Source organism: Rana temporaria, chromosome 1, assembly GCF_905171775.1.
Source record: "Rana temporaria chromosome 1, aRanTem1.1, whole genome shotgun sequence".
Classification (NCBI taxonomy): domain Eukaryota; kingdom Metazoa; phylum Chordata; class Amphibia; order Anura; family Ranidae; genus Rana; species Rana temporaria.
The window spans coordinates 286,749,892-286,766,059 of record NC_053489.1 but is presented as its reverse complement, the minus strand read 5'-3'; the positions used below and the strand labels follow the sequence as shown (position 1 = coordinate 286,766,059).

The 16,168-nt window shown below is 41.9% G+C and overlaps 1 protein-coding gene across 3 annotated transcripts in view; it reads left to right on the top strand.

The window, feature by feature from the left end:
- The window catches only part of MAMDC2 (MAM domain containing 2), a 133,497-nt gene that overhangs the window by 96,067 nt on the left and 21,262 nt on the right, over window positions 1-16,168 (top strand). For all 3 annotated transcript variants that reach the window (XM_040356750.1, XM_040356741.1, XM_040356758.1), the window contains exons 3-5: window positions 5,330-5,598; window positions 9,432-9,516; window positions 10,481-10,618. In XM_040356750.1, coding sequence (XP_040212684.1) covers window positions 5,330-5,598; window positions 9,432-9,516; window positions 10,481-10,618 — 492 coding nt within the window. The remainder of the gene's footprint in view (window positions 1-5,329; window positions 5,599-9,431; window positions 9,517-10,480; window positions 10,619-16,168) is intronic.

Sequence of the window (16,168 nt, the reverse complement as noted above, 5' to 3'; positions counted from 1 at the left end):
AGCACAGAAACCTCAACCGTCCATGGATGCATATGTGCAGAATGTGGCCGTTAAAGCCCACCCCCCTGAGCCATGATTAGCCAAAGGCTTTCACAGCAGAGTGTGCTGTGATTGGCCAAAGCATGCAGGTCAGGTGCATGCTTTGGCCAATCAGCAGCCTTCAATGAACTGCAATCTCACAGTACATTGACGGTCTAGCAGTTTATTATGGGGCGTTCGGCGGGGGGGCTCAAATTTCCTGCGAACACCCCATGATGTTCTAAATTCGGAGAGCGGGCGAACATACAATGTTCGAGTCGGACTTAAGTTTGACATCGGGCTCATCCCTAATTATAACAGGTGGGTGGTGAATTTATAAAAGGACAACTTCATTTTTGCTATTGTGTCTATTGCATTTATTACCTATATACTCTAATTTTCAGCAAACAATCCCCCTTGCTTTCAAGTAGTGAAAATTATTTGTTCTTTGTTGTTTTAGAAACCAGCTCTTATGTAGCCCTAAATTGAGGTTTCTTGAAAGTTGAACTCCAGTCAGCAATGTACAGAATATTAATGATTTAATGATTGTTTGGTTTAGGGAAGAGCTTCTCAAAGTTGGCGATACTGCCCCTGGGGGTGCTGGAATGATCCAAGAGGGGCAGTAGTAGCCTTGAGTGCAATTGGAAGGCGTTGAATAAAAATAAGGGGACAGTGGAAGCATAAAGAAAGAAAAAAAGTGTAAAAAAAAAATGAAAACCATTTGCACATGTGTCATCTGTTGTGTAACATAGAGAGAGTTAAAGTCATAGTGATTACTTTATTTTCCAACACAAAATGTAAGTCATAACTGATCAGTCTTAAAGCCTAAGTCCCCTTTCACACTTATACGACTTGTCTCACGATTTTGGACTGCAAAATCGTATGACAAGTCATTCTCCATTATTTTCAATGACTACCATTCATACTGGCACGACTTTAAGCCCCCTTTCACACTTGTACGACTTCAAAGTCGCGCGTTTTTACCGTGATTTTGCTGCGATTTCAATGAATGCCTGTGTAAGTGGCATCAAAATCGGACCAAAGTAGTGCAAGGACTACTTTGAAGTAGGCACAACTTAAAGTCGTGCCAGTATGAATGGTAGTCATTGAAAATAATGGAGAATGACTTGTCATAAGATTTTGCAGTCCAAAATCGTGAGACAAGTCGTATAAGTGTGAAAGGGGACTTAGTTGTGCCTACTTCAAAGTAGTACTTGCACTACTTTGGTCCGATTTTGATGCCACTTACACAGGCATTCATTGAAATCGCGGTAAAATCGCGGCCGCGAAATCGCGCGACTTTGAAGTCGTACAAGTGTGAAAGGGGGCTAACTCTGGGCAAAAAAAAATCCCTTGCAGTGAGGCTGCACCCGCACTGCAAGGGTTAAGTGCTGGCTTTGTCCAGGGGAAAGGAGAAATCTTTATACTTACCTGAACCTCCTGGCATCCTCATGGCCAGAACAGGGCTATAGATGCTGCTCTGGGCTTGATGACCTCAGGACTCAAGAATGCCAGACCAGAGAGAAGTGGAGGATTGGATAGTATATCTCCATTCATCTTTGTAGTTTTCCAGCTTTTCTTTGCACGTGATCATATACAATGCAGGACCATAAGTGGACGTTGGTCTTGCATTGCATGTAATGACTATGGCAAGGGGAGTGGCTACATAACTAGAAAAGAGAATTGGTTTATTGGACTGGAACCAGAAGAGAGATAGCCTTTGAGAGCAAGGAATGAGCTAACTAATTCTCGCTATTTACATGCACCCTAAACTTTAAGAGGGAGCACTAGCATGAACATTTTTTATAGGTGATTGGAGTTCAGCTTTAGCCCTGCTTCACACTGGTGCGATTTGACATGTAAAATCGCATGACAAATCAGCGGCATTTGCTGGCAATGGTACCATCCTAATCAGTTTAACGCCGCTTCATCGGTGCTGCACCGATTTCAAAAAGTATTACCGATTTGGGTAATCAACGTTTGAATTGTCTCCAAACACCACCTTCCTCCATTCGCTTTTAATAATCAATTCCACTTATATTTCCAGGGGTTAAGGACATGAAAAAAAAAAAAAATACCATAGTGTTCTCTTCTTTTCAATTTATTAAAAAAGCCCCCCTCAAAAGTTACACTTACAAGAAATAACAATAAAAACAGCATGTATCAAATCACCAGCTCATTCACCGCAGATCTAGACTCACGGTGCTTCGCCTGACATCACAGATTCGACTCCTCCCCTCTAAACGCATGTCGGCCTCTCATTGGCCTTCTAATGATGAAGGAGATGTTTGCAGACAATTCAAACGTTGATAACCCACACAGAGGTGCAGTCTGGGGACTGTAGGAATTACTACCATTGGTAAAGTGGATTGATCGTGGTGGACCCAAGGAGTGATCTGTCTATGAGTTTTATACTCATCCTTGAGGTGAGCAGGCATTTTAGCAGGTGGTGGTGTGCACTGAATATCAGATCCATTTAAATAGGATTTTACACAGCGGTGACAGCTTTTGAAACTTACATATGAACTGTTTTTTTATAAAAAAAAATCATAATTTGTTTTATGGAATGTATAATTATTTGGAAAATGAAAATTGCCCAACACCCTGAACACACCATCCCCACCGTGAAACATGGTGGTGGCAGCATCATGTTGTGGGGATGCTCTTCTTCAGCAGGGAAGATGGATGGAGCCAAATACATGGCAATCTTAGAAGAAAACCTGTAAGGCCGCGTACACACGGTCGTTCCAAACCGATGAGAATGGTCCGATGGGCCATTTCCATCGGTTCACCTCTGAAGTGGCCTGATGGTCTGATGTGCGTACACACCATCGTTCCAAAAACCGATCGGGTCAGAACGCGGTGACGTCAAACACACAACGTGCTGAATAAAACGAAGTTTGATGCTTCCAAGCATGCGTCGACTTGATTCTAAGCATGCGCGGGTTTTGAACCGATACTTTCTGTACTAACCATCGGTTTGGACCGATCGCGTAGCGGGCCATCGGTTCGATTTTAAAGCATGTTTTAAAATTTTGGACCGAAGGACAACACACCAATGGGCAATACACACGGTCGGTTTGGACCGATGAAACTGAACCTCGGTCCATTCTCACCGGTTTTGTCCGACCATGTGTACGCGGCCTTAGAGTCTGAAAAAGACTTGAGACTGGGGTGGAGGTTCACCTTCCAGCAGTACAACAACCCTAACCATACAGCACAGTGGTGCAGTGAGTAGCACTTTCGCCTAGCAGCAAAAGGTTCGCTGGTTCGAATCCCAACCACGACACCATCTGCCTGGAGTTTTCATGTTCTCCCTGTGTCTGCGTGGGTTTCCTCCGGGTACTCCGGTTTCCTCCCACACTCCAAAGACATGCTGGTAGGTAAATTGGATCTCATCCAAATTGGCCTAGTATATATGTATATATGTGTGTATGACTGTGTGTCCCTAGCATGTCATGATCCTACGGGGTAAAATGACTGCACCAGCCAAGCAGATACTGGCTGGAAAAAGCGCCCAGAGGCGATTCAGTTCGCATGCGTTGCGCTATACAAGTCATTCATTCATACAGCCATAGCTACAATGGAATGGTTTAGATCAAAGCATATTCATGTGTTAAAATGCCCCAGTCAAAGTCCAGACCTAAATCCAATTGAGAATCTGTGGCAAGACTTGAGAATTGCCATTCACTGTTGCTCTCCATCCAATCTGACAGAGCTTGAGCTATTTTACAAAGAAGAATGGGCAAAAATGTCACTCTCTCGATGTGCAAAGCTGGTAGAGTTATATATGCCCAAAAAGACTTTCAGCTGTAATTGCAGTGAAAGGTGGTTCTACAAAGTATTGACTCAGCGGGGCTGAATACAAATGCACGCTACACTTTTCACATATTTATTTGTAAAAAAATGTGAAAAACATTTATCATTTTCCTTCCACTTCACAATTATGTGCCACTTTGTGTTGGTCTATCACATAAAATCACAATAAAATACATTTAAGTTTTTGGTTGTAACATGGCAAAATGTGGAAAATTTCAAGGGGTATGAACACTTTTTCAAGGCGCTGTCGTTCAGTCCTGCTGATTATATAGATTATACATTTTTACATGAAAACTTTAGCTACCTCAAATTCAGAGAGTAACAACATGCAATGTATTCTGCTGTTTTTTTTGTTCAGGGACTTAGAACTATTTAAATGGGAAACATGCTTAAAAGTAGATGTGTTTTAGAATACTTTCCTATGTTTTCTAATGTGTATGAAGAACTGGTCATTACTCTGGATGTTGGTGGTTGTGTGTCTTAACCACTTGCTGGGAGGCTTTGCATTTAGGAAAGAAAAATTGCTAGGAGTATTTTGGGCACACACTTTATTGCACGTTATATAATTTGAAGTTAGGAATGTTGGCAGATGTCTTCTCTGCTTGTAGCTACATATCATTAGTTTGCTAGGTGATACAAGGGAATAATAATTTAGTGTATTTTGGAAATTGGAGGTTATGTCTTGTTTCCTTTGAATATATGCTGTATGTAATACTATAATACTTGATAAAGCTGCACAAAAACTCCAATGCCACTTACAGATAACCACTGCAATTGAAACCGTTCAGTACATTGTACGTATATAGAATCCCCCGGACGATGCAATTAAGCATGCTAAAATCATTGTACAAACAGTAACTGTGCATAAATGTAGATAACTGATATAGAAATGCAGTGATCATCACCCCTGTCCTCAGGGCCCACCAACAGGCCAGGTTTTATGTATTACCTTGGGGAGATGCAGACTATAATACTGCAATCACTGAGCAGCAAATGATATCACCTGTGATGTATTTCAGTTATCTTGCAAACCTGGCCTGTTAGTGGGCCCTGAGGACAGGGTTGATGACCACTGCCGTAACGGAACCCGTTCGTAAGTAGGAAACTTACTGTAAAGGAAATGATTAAAGTACACCTACCATTTAAAAAAAACTACGTGGGCTGGCATTATTCTTTTCTCAAAATGCTACTTCACTGGCTGTGGTCAACATCAAAAGAAATTGAGCCCCCAAACTAAAAAAAATAATCAGCAAATATAAGAACACTTACGATGTCTATGCTTATTTTATTTCAGTGACCATGTAGTTGTTATGACAGTTATCACTCCACTGGTTCTGATAAGGACCAATTTAAAATCAATGTATTTACGAATTAGAAGTTGTGTAATTAAGCATATCTGCCTCTTTTTACTTTTATTGAAAACAAATAAATAATAAGATATTTGTTGCAATTAAAAATATCAAACTTTGCTAACTTGTACTTGTTTTCTTAGGTCATTATATATCACTGGATACAACTCATGGGGTTCACGGTCAGAGAGCTGTCCTCGCCAGTCCCGACCTGCAGCCTGATGACTGGAGCTGCCTTAGACTGGTTTACCAGATAACTGGTGCAGAATTCTCTCCCAACCCAACCATGTTGAATGTTTTCCTTCAGCCTGAAGGAGAGAGCTTTGATCATCTGCTGTGGTCTACCCAGGAACAGTCCGATGGATGGCTAATAGCAAGTGTTGATTTGAGAACTACATCAAAAAGGTACAAGGTAAATGAGCAATATTAATAACTGGTAAAACAGTTTGTCAGGTGTGTGTAAATTACAATATTAGCTAAAAGGAGGTAAAAATATATTGGGAAGTAAAACAGTGCACGCAGATGTATTTTATGTTTTTCAAGCTCTTGAATAGAGATCTGCTTTAGCAACAAAGCCTATTTACATGACAGACAGAACTTTGAAACAATGGGTAAGCAAAGAGTTCAGAAAAAAACTTACCTAGCAGTTTTTAATGAAAACACTGAACTTAGCTCTGGAAATTGAGATTGGACCCCCCCCCCCCCCTTATTATTATTATTATTATTATAGGTACCTATATAGCGCTCAATTATCGCAGCACTTTGTTCATATATTGTAAATTCACATCTGTCCCTGCCATCACGGAGCTTACACTCTAAGGTTCCTAGCTCACATTCATATGTACACATACTAGGGCCAATTTAGACAGGAGCCAATTAACCCTATCAGCATGTCTTTGGAGTGTGGGGACCAAAGTACCCAGAGCAGGCATGGGGAGAACATGCATACTCCAGGCAGGTAGTGTTGTGGTTGGGATTCAAACCAATGCCCCTAGTACCACTAGGCAGAAGTGCTAACCACTTAGCCACTGTGCTGCCCACTTCCTGTCTACAGCATCTCATTGGTCTATAAATATGATCATCAGGCTCAATGACTGACAGTAAATTGTGGGAGATGCCAAAGCTGAGCTGTGCATAATAGCAAAGTGAGCTTTTAGGGCTCCTAGTGCAGTCTGGAGGCCATTTGTAGGTACTAGAAAAGTGTGTCCATTCTTTGGGGAAGAGCAGTGAGGGAGATAGGAGTAGGTTTATTGAGTGTGTACAGCTTAATTTGTTTCAATAGACCACCTTTTCACATTTTATACAATGCACAATGTGGGTAGTGGACCTCCAGGTAGTGGAGAATCTATCCACTTTTGACATGGATATGGGGGACAGAATATAGAGGAAGGAGACTAATAAATGTACTGGGGGTGAGGTCCCACTGAACTTATGGCAATATCCCCCCATGTGAAAGTGACACGTAGCTTTAATACTGGATAGGAAGAGCATACTGTAGAATTAAAATGATGTGCAGGAATCTAGAGGGGTCTCCATTTGATGTCAGTTTTTTGCTGTAATTTGAGTAAAATTAAATTTTAAAGTGGACATTGTCTCAGCTATACCAGAAGTGGTCTAAGAAACTGGGCAAAAAATATTATTAAGATTTTTGTTGGGTATTAATTAAGAGTACATTTATCCTTTCATTGATGCTTCTTCTTCTTCTTTATTTAACCACTTACAGACCAGCTTACGCAGATATACGTTGGCACTTTGAAGAGGAATATTTTTGTTATGGCAGCAGCTAGCTGCCATAACCCAGATATCCTTCAATAAGCAGTCCTCTTTCAGATAAAAGTGGTCTCTGTGGCGGATTCACTGCTAGATCACTTTTATTAGTGGCGTGAAAGGTGCCCCCCTCCCGCCGCTATCTGGTGCCTTCCGCCACTTCCCGGAGCTGTCGGCACCGGCGAAGGTGTCTGGGTCCTTTCTCCTGCTCGGTATAGAGACTAGTGAGGGGAAGATGGCCCCCACCCATCTCCATACCATTGCAGGTCAGAAGTGATGTCAAAACACGTCACTTCCGCCCATAGCTCTTAAAGGGCCATTTCTTTTACATTGCATTTTAGTGTAGATCTGAGGTCTTTTTCACCCCAGATCTCATATTTAAGAGGTCCTGCCATGCTTTTTTTCTATTACAAGGGGTGTTTACATTCCTTGTAATAGGAATAATAGTTTTTTTTAAAGAACAGTGTAAAAATAAAAAATAACGTGCCCCGTCGCCATTTTATTCTCTAGGGTGTTAGAAAAAATGTATAATGTTTGGGGGTTCTAAGTAATTTTCTAGCAAAAAAAGTTTTTAATAACAAATCTCAGAAAGGTGCAGCCCTTAAGTGGTTAATAAGACAAATAGAAATATCCAAAGTAAATCAACATATAGTAACAGAAGAGTAAAAGTGATTACTGATCTATGTGCTCTGATTAAAAGGTGGCATTCACTTGGTTATTGTAAGCATTATCATTGCTTAAAGTGTAACTAAAGGCAAAACTTTTCTTTCATTTTTGGATAAAGTAAGGGTTATAACCCCCTTCTCCCATTAGGGTGGTTATAACCCCATCTCTGTATGTCACCAGGGTCACCAGAACTAGTGTCCCCATTAGAAGATTTCCCCTCTACCACTGTTTTTTATTCATGTTCTGATGTCAACCGACAAATTGAAATTTTGATTTACTTTCACTTTTGATGATCACAATACACAAGAAAAATACAGAGGGTAAAGCTCCTTAAAGCCCTGTACACAGGATCGGACCTTTGTCCGACCAAATGCACATCGGAATTCCAACGGAACATGTTCTATGTAAACTCCGATGGAATTCATCGGAATTTCCGATGGAATTACTCAGATGGGGCATACACACAGTCAGAATTTCCGATGGAAAAGGTCCGACTGACTTTTTCCATCGGAAATTCTGATCGTATGTACGGAGCTTAACAGGGACACAGACAGCAGTAAAGACTGACAGGTGTTCTAGTCCCTCTCCACTCTATCCAAATTTAAACAACAAAAAAAAGGTTTTCAATCGAGTTACACATTTAGGGGCAGATCCACAAAAGAATTACGCCGGCGTATCTATTGATACGCCGGCGTAATTTAAAATTTCCTGTGTCGCATCAGGGGCAGATCCACGTACAGCGGGGCATTATTCCCGCCGGGCGTAGCGTATCCAAGATACTCTACGCCGCCGTAACTTACTTTTTTTTTCGAATCCTCAAAGAATTTGCGCTGTAAGTTACGGCGGCGTAGTGCATCTTTGGCGGCGTAATGGCGCGGCATTCAAATCTCTGTGATGGGGGCGTGTTTTATGTAAATACGTTGTGACCCGACATAAACAACGTTTTTTTTTTAACTGCGCATGCGCCGTCCGTGGGGGGTATCCCAGTGCGCATGCTCGAAATTAACCCGGAACAAGCCAATGCTTACGACGGTGACGTCATTCTATGCAAATCCCTATTCGCGAACGACTTACGCAAACGACGTAAAAAAATGCGCCGGCCGGACGTACGTTCGTGGATTGCCGTAACTAGCTAATTTGCATACTCTACGCGGAATTCGACGGAAATGCCACCTAGCGGCCCGCCGAAAAATTGCATCTAAGATCCGACGGCGTACTAAGACATACGCCTGTCGGATCGATCCCAGATGCAAATTGTAATTGTAATTGAAAATTACGCCGGCGTATCTATTCTTTTGTGGATCTGCCTCTTTGTTTTGTATCTACAAAACAAGATACGACGGCATCTGGGATCGATCCGACAGGCGTATATCTTAGTACGCCGTCGGATCTTAGATGCAATTTTTCGGCGGCCGCTAGGTGGCGTTTCCGTCAAATTCCGCGGCGAGTATGCAAATTAGCTAGTTACGGCGATCCACGAACGTACGTCCGGCGCATTTTTTAACGTCGTTTGCGTTCGGCTTTTTCTGGCGTATAGTTAAAGCTACTGTTATGAGGCGTACTTAATGTTAAGTATGGCCGTCGTTTCTTTGAGGATTCGGAAAAAAAAAAGTAAGTTACGGTGGCGTAGTGTATCTTAGATACGCTACGCCCGGCGGAATAATGCGCCGCTGTACGTGGATCTGCCCCACAGTCATTTTGGAAGTGTATTATGACTAAAAATATAATGAAGTCAGGAAAGGAATATGTAAAATGTGTGTGTGACCATTTTATCCTATTATGCTTTGTTCTTTCTTTTTATCTCCATTCTAGATAATATTAGAAGGAATACTCGGATCAGATGATAATAGCAGTATTGCAATTTATGAATTAAAAATGACCACTGGATATTGCATTGGTATGTATAATATTTGTATATTAGACTCAATGAAAATAGTTTTTCTACATTTGAAATATTTGTATCTCTGCAACTAAAACAAGACATCAAATATGATTAAACCATATCATTAAAGCTGTCTGAAATCATAAGACACCAAAAACAATTAGATTTAACCATTCAATTTGGGAGTTATATTATACCTTTGTAACAAGGACACATTTCACAGAGCCTTGTTTTGATTAAATAGGGAGTCAAAATCTTTTTATATTAAATGCAAAATCACAGAAAATTATCAATTGAGCTCTTCCCACAATCTCTCCTGTAGTTATTCTGAACTCATGAGCACAGCCCGAGGAAAGTACTCCAAACTATATTTGTCTATTTCTCTTGAGTAAAAGAGCACCAGATACTGTATGTGTACTTTATGTATATTAGGATGCATTTATTATGCCTTAAAAAAAAATCCTTGAGTTTTGCTTTGCGTTTTTTAAATCATCTTTTTCATTTTTAATTTAAATGTTATTTATTTCTTTACAAAAGAAATTAAAGCATGTGTACAGCCCAAACTTCTTGTTTTCCCCTTTACTTCCTGTCCTCAAAATAAAACAGGAAGAAAGAGGAAATCTTTATAAAGTGTGTGGAATTCCCCTTTTAGGCTAGATTCAAACCTATGCATTTTTAGTGCTTTTTGGATTTTGCAGATTTGCACCACAGAGCGTGTTCCATAGGAAACAATGGTAAATGGACTGTGGTGCAAATCTGCAAAAAGAAAAAAAAATGCATAGATGTGAATCCAGCCTTAGACGATAGTCATCGTAGCAGGTGTTAATAAAAAATTACCCTCATCTATTGTTTTGGTGACAGCTGTAAAAATTTGAATCATGAATCACTTTTTGTTTCAGTGACAGTGGTAACCAAGACAGAGAAAAAATACCACATCCGTTATGCTCTTATATCTGTTGACTCTTATGTCTCATTGTAGAGTGTGACTTTGAAGAAAACCATCTTTGTGGTTACATGAACAACTGGAACCCAAATGTAAACTGGTTTGTTGGAGGAGGCAACATCAGAAATGCACAGGCTATCATGCCTAAAGACCACACACTTAACAGTGAACTAGGTAAGTTGGAAAAAAAATAATTGCGGGTGGTTGGCACAGGGAAATTGGAATTAAGTATGCTTAAAGAGAATAAATATCATTAATACATTTATTGGAAATCACTGACTTTAAAGTGGCATTTTCATGATTTAATTTCAAATCTTGATTTGTGGATTCTCCCTTTAATATCTATTACATGTGCAGGCAGGGTATTTGGTAATTCTGCAAAATTTCCTAAGGTTACAGGATAAACCACATATGGTATGTTATTTCTAATCAGTCTGGCCAAAGTGATAGAGTGGCTTTAACAGCCAGGAAAATAAAAATATAATCAATGCGTAAGATTACTGAACATAAAGCACAAAAACATTTTACTAACAATAAAGGCCTCTTGCACATGGGCGTCAGTAATGTTGAAAATAGGCTTGGAAAGGTGCATAAGTGTATAGACGAGTAAAATTATTCCCCATTGCCCATATTGTAATATACTCACGTAAACATGCTTATAGATGAGTAAACATACAATGCCTTAAAGTATTCATATCCCTTTTGTCATATTACACCCACATTTTGTCATATTACAACCAAAAACGTAAATGTATTGCATTGGGATTTTACGTGATTGACCCACACAACAAGTGGCACATAATTGTGAAGTGAAAGAAAAATGATAAATGGTTTATATATTTTTTTTACAAATAAATATATAAAAAGTGTGGTGTAAATTTGTATTCAGCCCCCTTTACTCTGATACCCCTAACTAAAATCTAGTGGAACCAATTGCCTTCAGAAGTCACCCAATTAGTAAATAGAGTCCACCTTTGGGTAATATAATCTCAGTATAAATACAGCTGTTCTGTGAACCCCTTAGGCCCCGTACACACGAGAGGATTATCCGCTGGAAACGGTCCTCCGGACCGTTCCAGCAGATAAATCCTCTGGCGGATTTTGATCTGATGGTTGTACTAACCATCAGATCGAAATCCGCGCGGAATCCATCCGCGGTGACGTGTCGCGCCGTCGCCTCGATGATGACGCGGCGACGTGCGCTGGAAGATAAAGACTTCCACGCATGCGTCGAATCATTACAACGCATGCGAGGGAGAGGAGCGGACGGATTGATCCGGTGAGTCTGTACAGACCACCGGATCAATCCGCTGGACAGGATCCCAGCGGATAGATTTCTTAGCATGCTAAGAAATTTTTATCCGCTGGAAATCTGTCGGCTGGAATTTTTTCCCTCCGATAAATGTCCGCTCGGACGTACACACCACCGGATCTATCCACTGGAACTGATCTGCGGATAAATCCCAGCGGATAGATCCGGTCGTGTGTACGGGGCCTTAGAAGTTTGTCAAAGACCCTTAGTGAACACACATCATCATGAAGGCCAAGGAACAAACAGGTCAGGGATAAAGTTGTGGAGAAGTTTAAAGCACTGTTCAATCCATCATCCGAAAATGGAAAGAGTATGGCACAACTTCAAACCTACCAAGACATGACTGTCCACATTACCTGGCTGGGCAAGGAGAGCATTAATCAGAGAAGCAGCCAAGAGGCCCATGGTAACTCTGGAGGAGCAGCAGAGATCCACAGCTCAGGTGGGAGGATCTAGTCCACAGGATAACTATTATTTGTGCACTCCACAAATCTGGCCTTTATGAAAGAGTGGCAAGAAGAAGGCCATAAGAAATCCAGTTTGCAGTTTGTGAGAAGCCATGTGAAGGACATAGCAAACATGTGGAAGAAGGTGCTCTGGTCAGATGAGACCAAAATTGAACTTTTTGGCTTAAAAGCAAAACGGTATGTGTGGCAGAAAACTAACACTGCCCATCACCCTGAACACACCATCCCCAGCGTGAAACACGTGTGGTGGCAGCATCATGTTGTGGGGATGCTTTTCTTTAGCAGGGACAGGAAAGCTGGTCAGAGTTAATGGAAAGATGGGTGGAGTCAAATACAGGGCAATCTTAAAAGAAAACCTGTTAGAGTCTGGGGCGGAGGTTCACCTTCTAGCAATATTATTAAAGGATCAAGAAATAAAAGTAATGCTGCAGCTTGATAGCAAGCTTCATAAAATCTTAGCTTGTCTACATTCTGCCACTGCCCTGGGTTGCTGCTTCATCCCTCTGAAAAACCTATGAATACCAACTTTCCGAAAGACTGTATTTGGATGTGGCTAAGGATGATCTTTATGAGATGGTAGGTGATGTTTAATCTTCCAATGGGAATACCTGCTCTGGTGACTTCTGTTTCTTCTTCTTCTGAAATGCACAGCAGCTCCAGCTCCATGCAGACCTCCAAGACCAGTGGGGCTGCTCAGCAGCTACAGGGAGGTGTTCTGTCCCAGACATACCTAACTGTCATTTGACAATAAGCTGCAAGGTAAGTCTGGAACCAAAGAATTCTCTGTATCTGCAATGGAGCTGGAGCCAGGGATGGTAAGTCTGTCTTTTAAGCATGGCTCAGTCTCCTCAACACCCCCCTCCCCAGTCATACTGCCTCCTACCCAGCCACCTCACGCCCCCTCCATTCACCACAAATCCTTACCAGCTCCTTCCCAACCTTAGTGAATCCCACCCTGGCCATCTGACACCCTCTATCTAAACTGCATCCCTCCAGTCTACCTCACCACCCTTTCACAGTGCATTCTTACAGGCAATTTGCATCATTCTCAGCCACTTCATCCCCACATTCACCATGAATCCCTCCCAGCCACCTAACCTTTTTATTTCCTCTGCTTACACTGCACTCTTTATGGTCACCCCACTAGAAATCCCTCCTTCCACCCATTTACAATGCAACCCCCATGATATGCTGTCACTTCCTCCTTTTCATTAATGCGAACAGCAGGTGCCTCGCTGTTAAATCTACAGCACAAACATACTCGAAGCATACTTCCTTGCTGTGTGGGCAGGCTCGGGGCTGTATGAGAGAGATGCTCTCAGCTCAGAGTCCTGCTGAGTTGGCACTGATGAGTGGCACTGATAGGCTCCATTGATGAGCATTGATAGGTGGGATTGATAGATAGCACTGATGGGCTGCATTGATGAGCACTGATAGGGGGCACTGATAGCCACTGATTTGCGGCATTGATGAGCACTGATAGGTGGCACTGATGGGCAGCACTTATAGGCTGCATTGATGAACACTGATAGCTGGCACTGATGGCCACTGATAGGAGGCATTTATGGGCACTGGTACACGGCACTGATAGGCAGCACTCATGGGCACTGATAGGTGGCAATGATGAGCACTGATAGGCAGCACTTAGTAGCTGCACCGATGGGCACTGATAGGTGGCATTGATGAGTACTGATAGGTGGCACTGATGGGCATATATAGGCGGCATTGATGAGCACGGATAGGCGGCACTGATGGGGATGCACTGATGATCAGTGTCCTGATGATCAGGTAAACAATTTACTGACAGTCTTGCCGGTTAATGTCTCTCCTTTCCTTACACAGACACAGCAGAGGAAGAAATGACTGCTGATAACCAGCAAGTTTGTTTACATGTGATCAGCTTATCCATGGTAAAGGACTGCTGTGATCAGTCACAGAGGGTGCTAGAAGCACATCCCAGGGGGCACACGGTAGGCAGGGTTCTGGGAGGATGTCCATGGGTGCCCTCCCAGAACTGGAAGCCCGGGATTTGAATGGAAGTGGGGGGAGGGAGGGGGGCAGGGGGCCTTTCATGGTTTCTTGCACCGGGGCCCTGAAGGTTCTAGTTTTGCCTCTGGCTGTATTAGAATGTGCTTTTGTAGTTATGTGCTCACAAATACTTTGTGTCCGTTCTGCTGCATCTCTCACCACCCCACTACAAGTACACTATCCTCTGCTCTGACAGTTGGCTCTGTTTCACAAATGTACCAGTTTTGGAATGGGTACACTTTCGCTAGTATACTATAAATGTAACAATATTCTGTTTGGTAAATACTAGACCAAATGCTTTTTAAATAAACTTTCAACATAAGACTGAACCTGCTAGCTAGACAGCTTACATGCACTGCTGGGATGGACTGCACATGTCTTGGCTCACAACTATAAGTAAAATCAGTTACATCTGTATTTTAGAACTTAGACATTTTCATGTTACTGGTGTCTTCGTGCAGGAAATAGATATGCAGCTGTTTTTTCTCTTGAATATGACCATTTTTCTGTCAGTTTAACAAATATGGTAACTTTCTATGAAGTGCTATGTAATTACAGTTGTGAGGTTGGCCAAGTCAGAATCCTGACCTCAATCTTGCAATGGTATTTTTTGAAGCATGCTGTTTAAGCAATATATCCCCGAATATACACAAACCGATACAGTTCTGTATACAGGAATGGTCTTAGATATAGCCTAACCACTGCCAAAAATTGAACAACAGCTAAAAAAGTGATTAATATGAGGGTTTATGCATACCTCCCAACTTTTTGAGATGGGAACAAGGGAAACTCATTAGCAAAAGTATGTAGGCATAGGAAACACTCCTAGTCACGCCCCCTTAAAAGGAGAATTAAATTATTAGTTAAACCCACAAGTGTTTTTTTTTTTACCACTACTATTCCTTTATATCGGCTTTTGAAATTTACAGATGCCGCAATTTAGCATTTTTATGAAAGGTTTAGAAGTGGGAAACACTTTTTGAAAGATAAAAAGTGCATTTTATATACAACTATATAGATCAGATCAAAATGAGGGACAAATCATGAGGAAAGAGGGACAGAGGGACTTTGTTCCAAACCAGGGGCGGTCCCTAGAAACCAGGAACAGTTGGGAGCTATGTGCTTTTTTCACCAATTACCTTAATTGTTTAACACCTTCTTGCATGCAGTCTGTAGATTTACATTCCTTAGCATGATGCCCCATGCCAAGGGAATCTTAACCACTTCCGGACCGCCGCATGTACATATACGTCGGCAGAATGGCCCGGACAGGCACATCAACGTACCTGTACGTGCTCTGCTTGACGTGGGTCGGGGGTCCGATCGGGACCCCCCCCCCCCGGTACATGCGGCGGTTCCAGTGGCTTCAGGAGCGATCCGGGACGACGGCGCAGCTATTCGTTTATAGCCGCCCCATCGCGATCGCTCCCCGGAGCTGAAGAACGGGGAGAGCCGTATGTAAACACGGCTTCCCCGTGCTTCACTGTGGCGGCTGCATCGATCGAGTGATCCCTTTTATAGGGAGACTCGATCGATGATGTCAGTCCTACAGCCACACCCCCCTACAGTTGTAAACACACACTAGGTGAACCCTAACTCCTACAGCGCCCCCTGTGGTTAACTCCCAAACTGCAACTGTCATTTTCACAATAATCAATGCAATTTAAATGCATTTTTTGCTGTGAAAATGACAATGGTCCCAAAAATGTGTCAAAATTGTCCGAAGTGTCCACCATAATGTCGCAGTCACGAAAAAAATCGCTGATCGCCGCCATTAGTAGTAAAATAAATAAATAATAAAACTATCCCCTATTTTGTAAACACTATAAATTTTGCGCAAACCAATCGATAAACGCTTATTGCGATTTTTTTTTTACCAAAAATAGGTAGAAGAATACGTATCGGCCTAAACTGAGG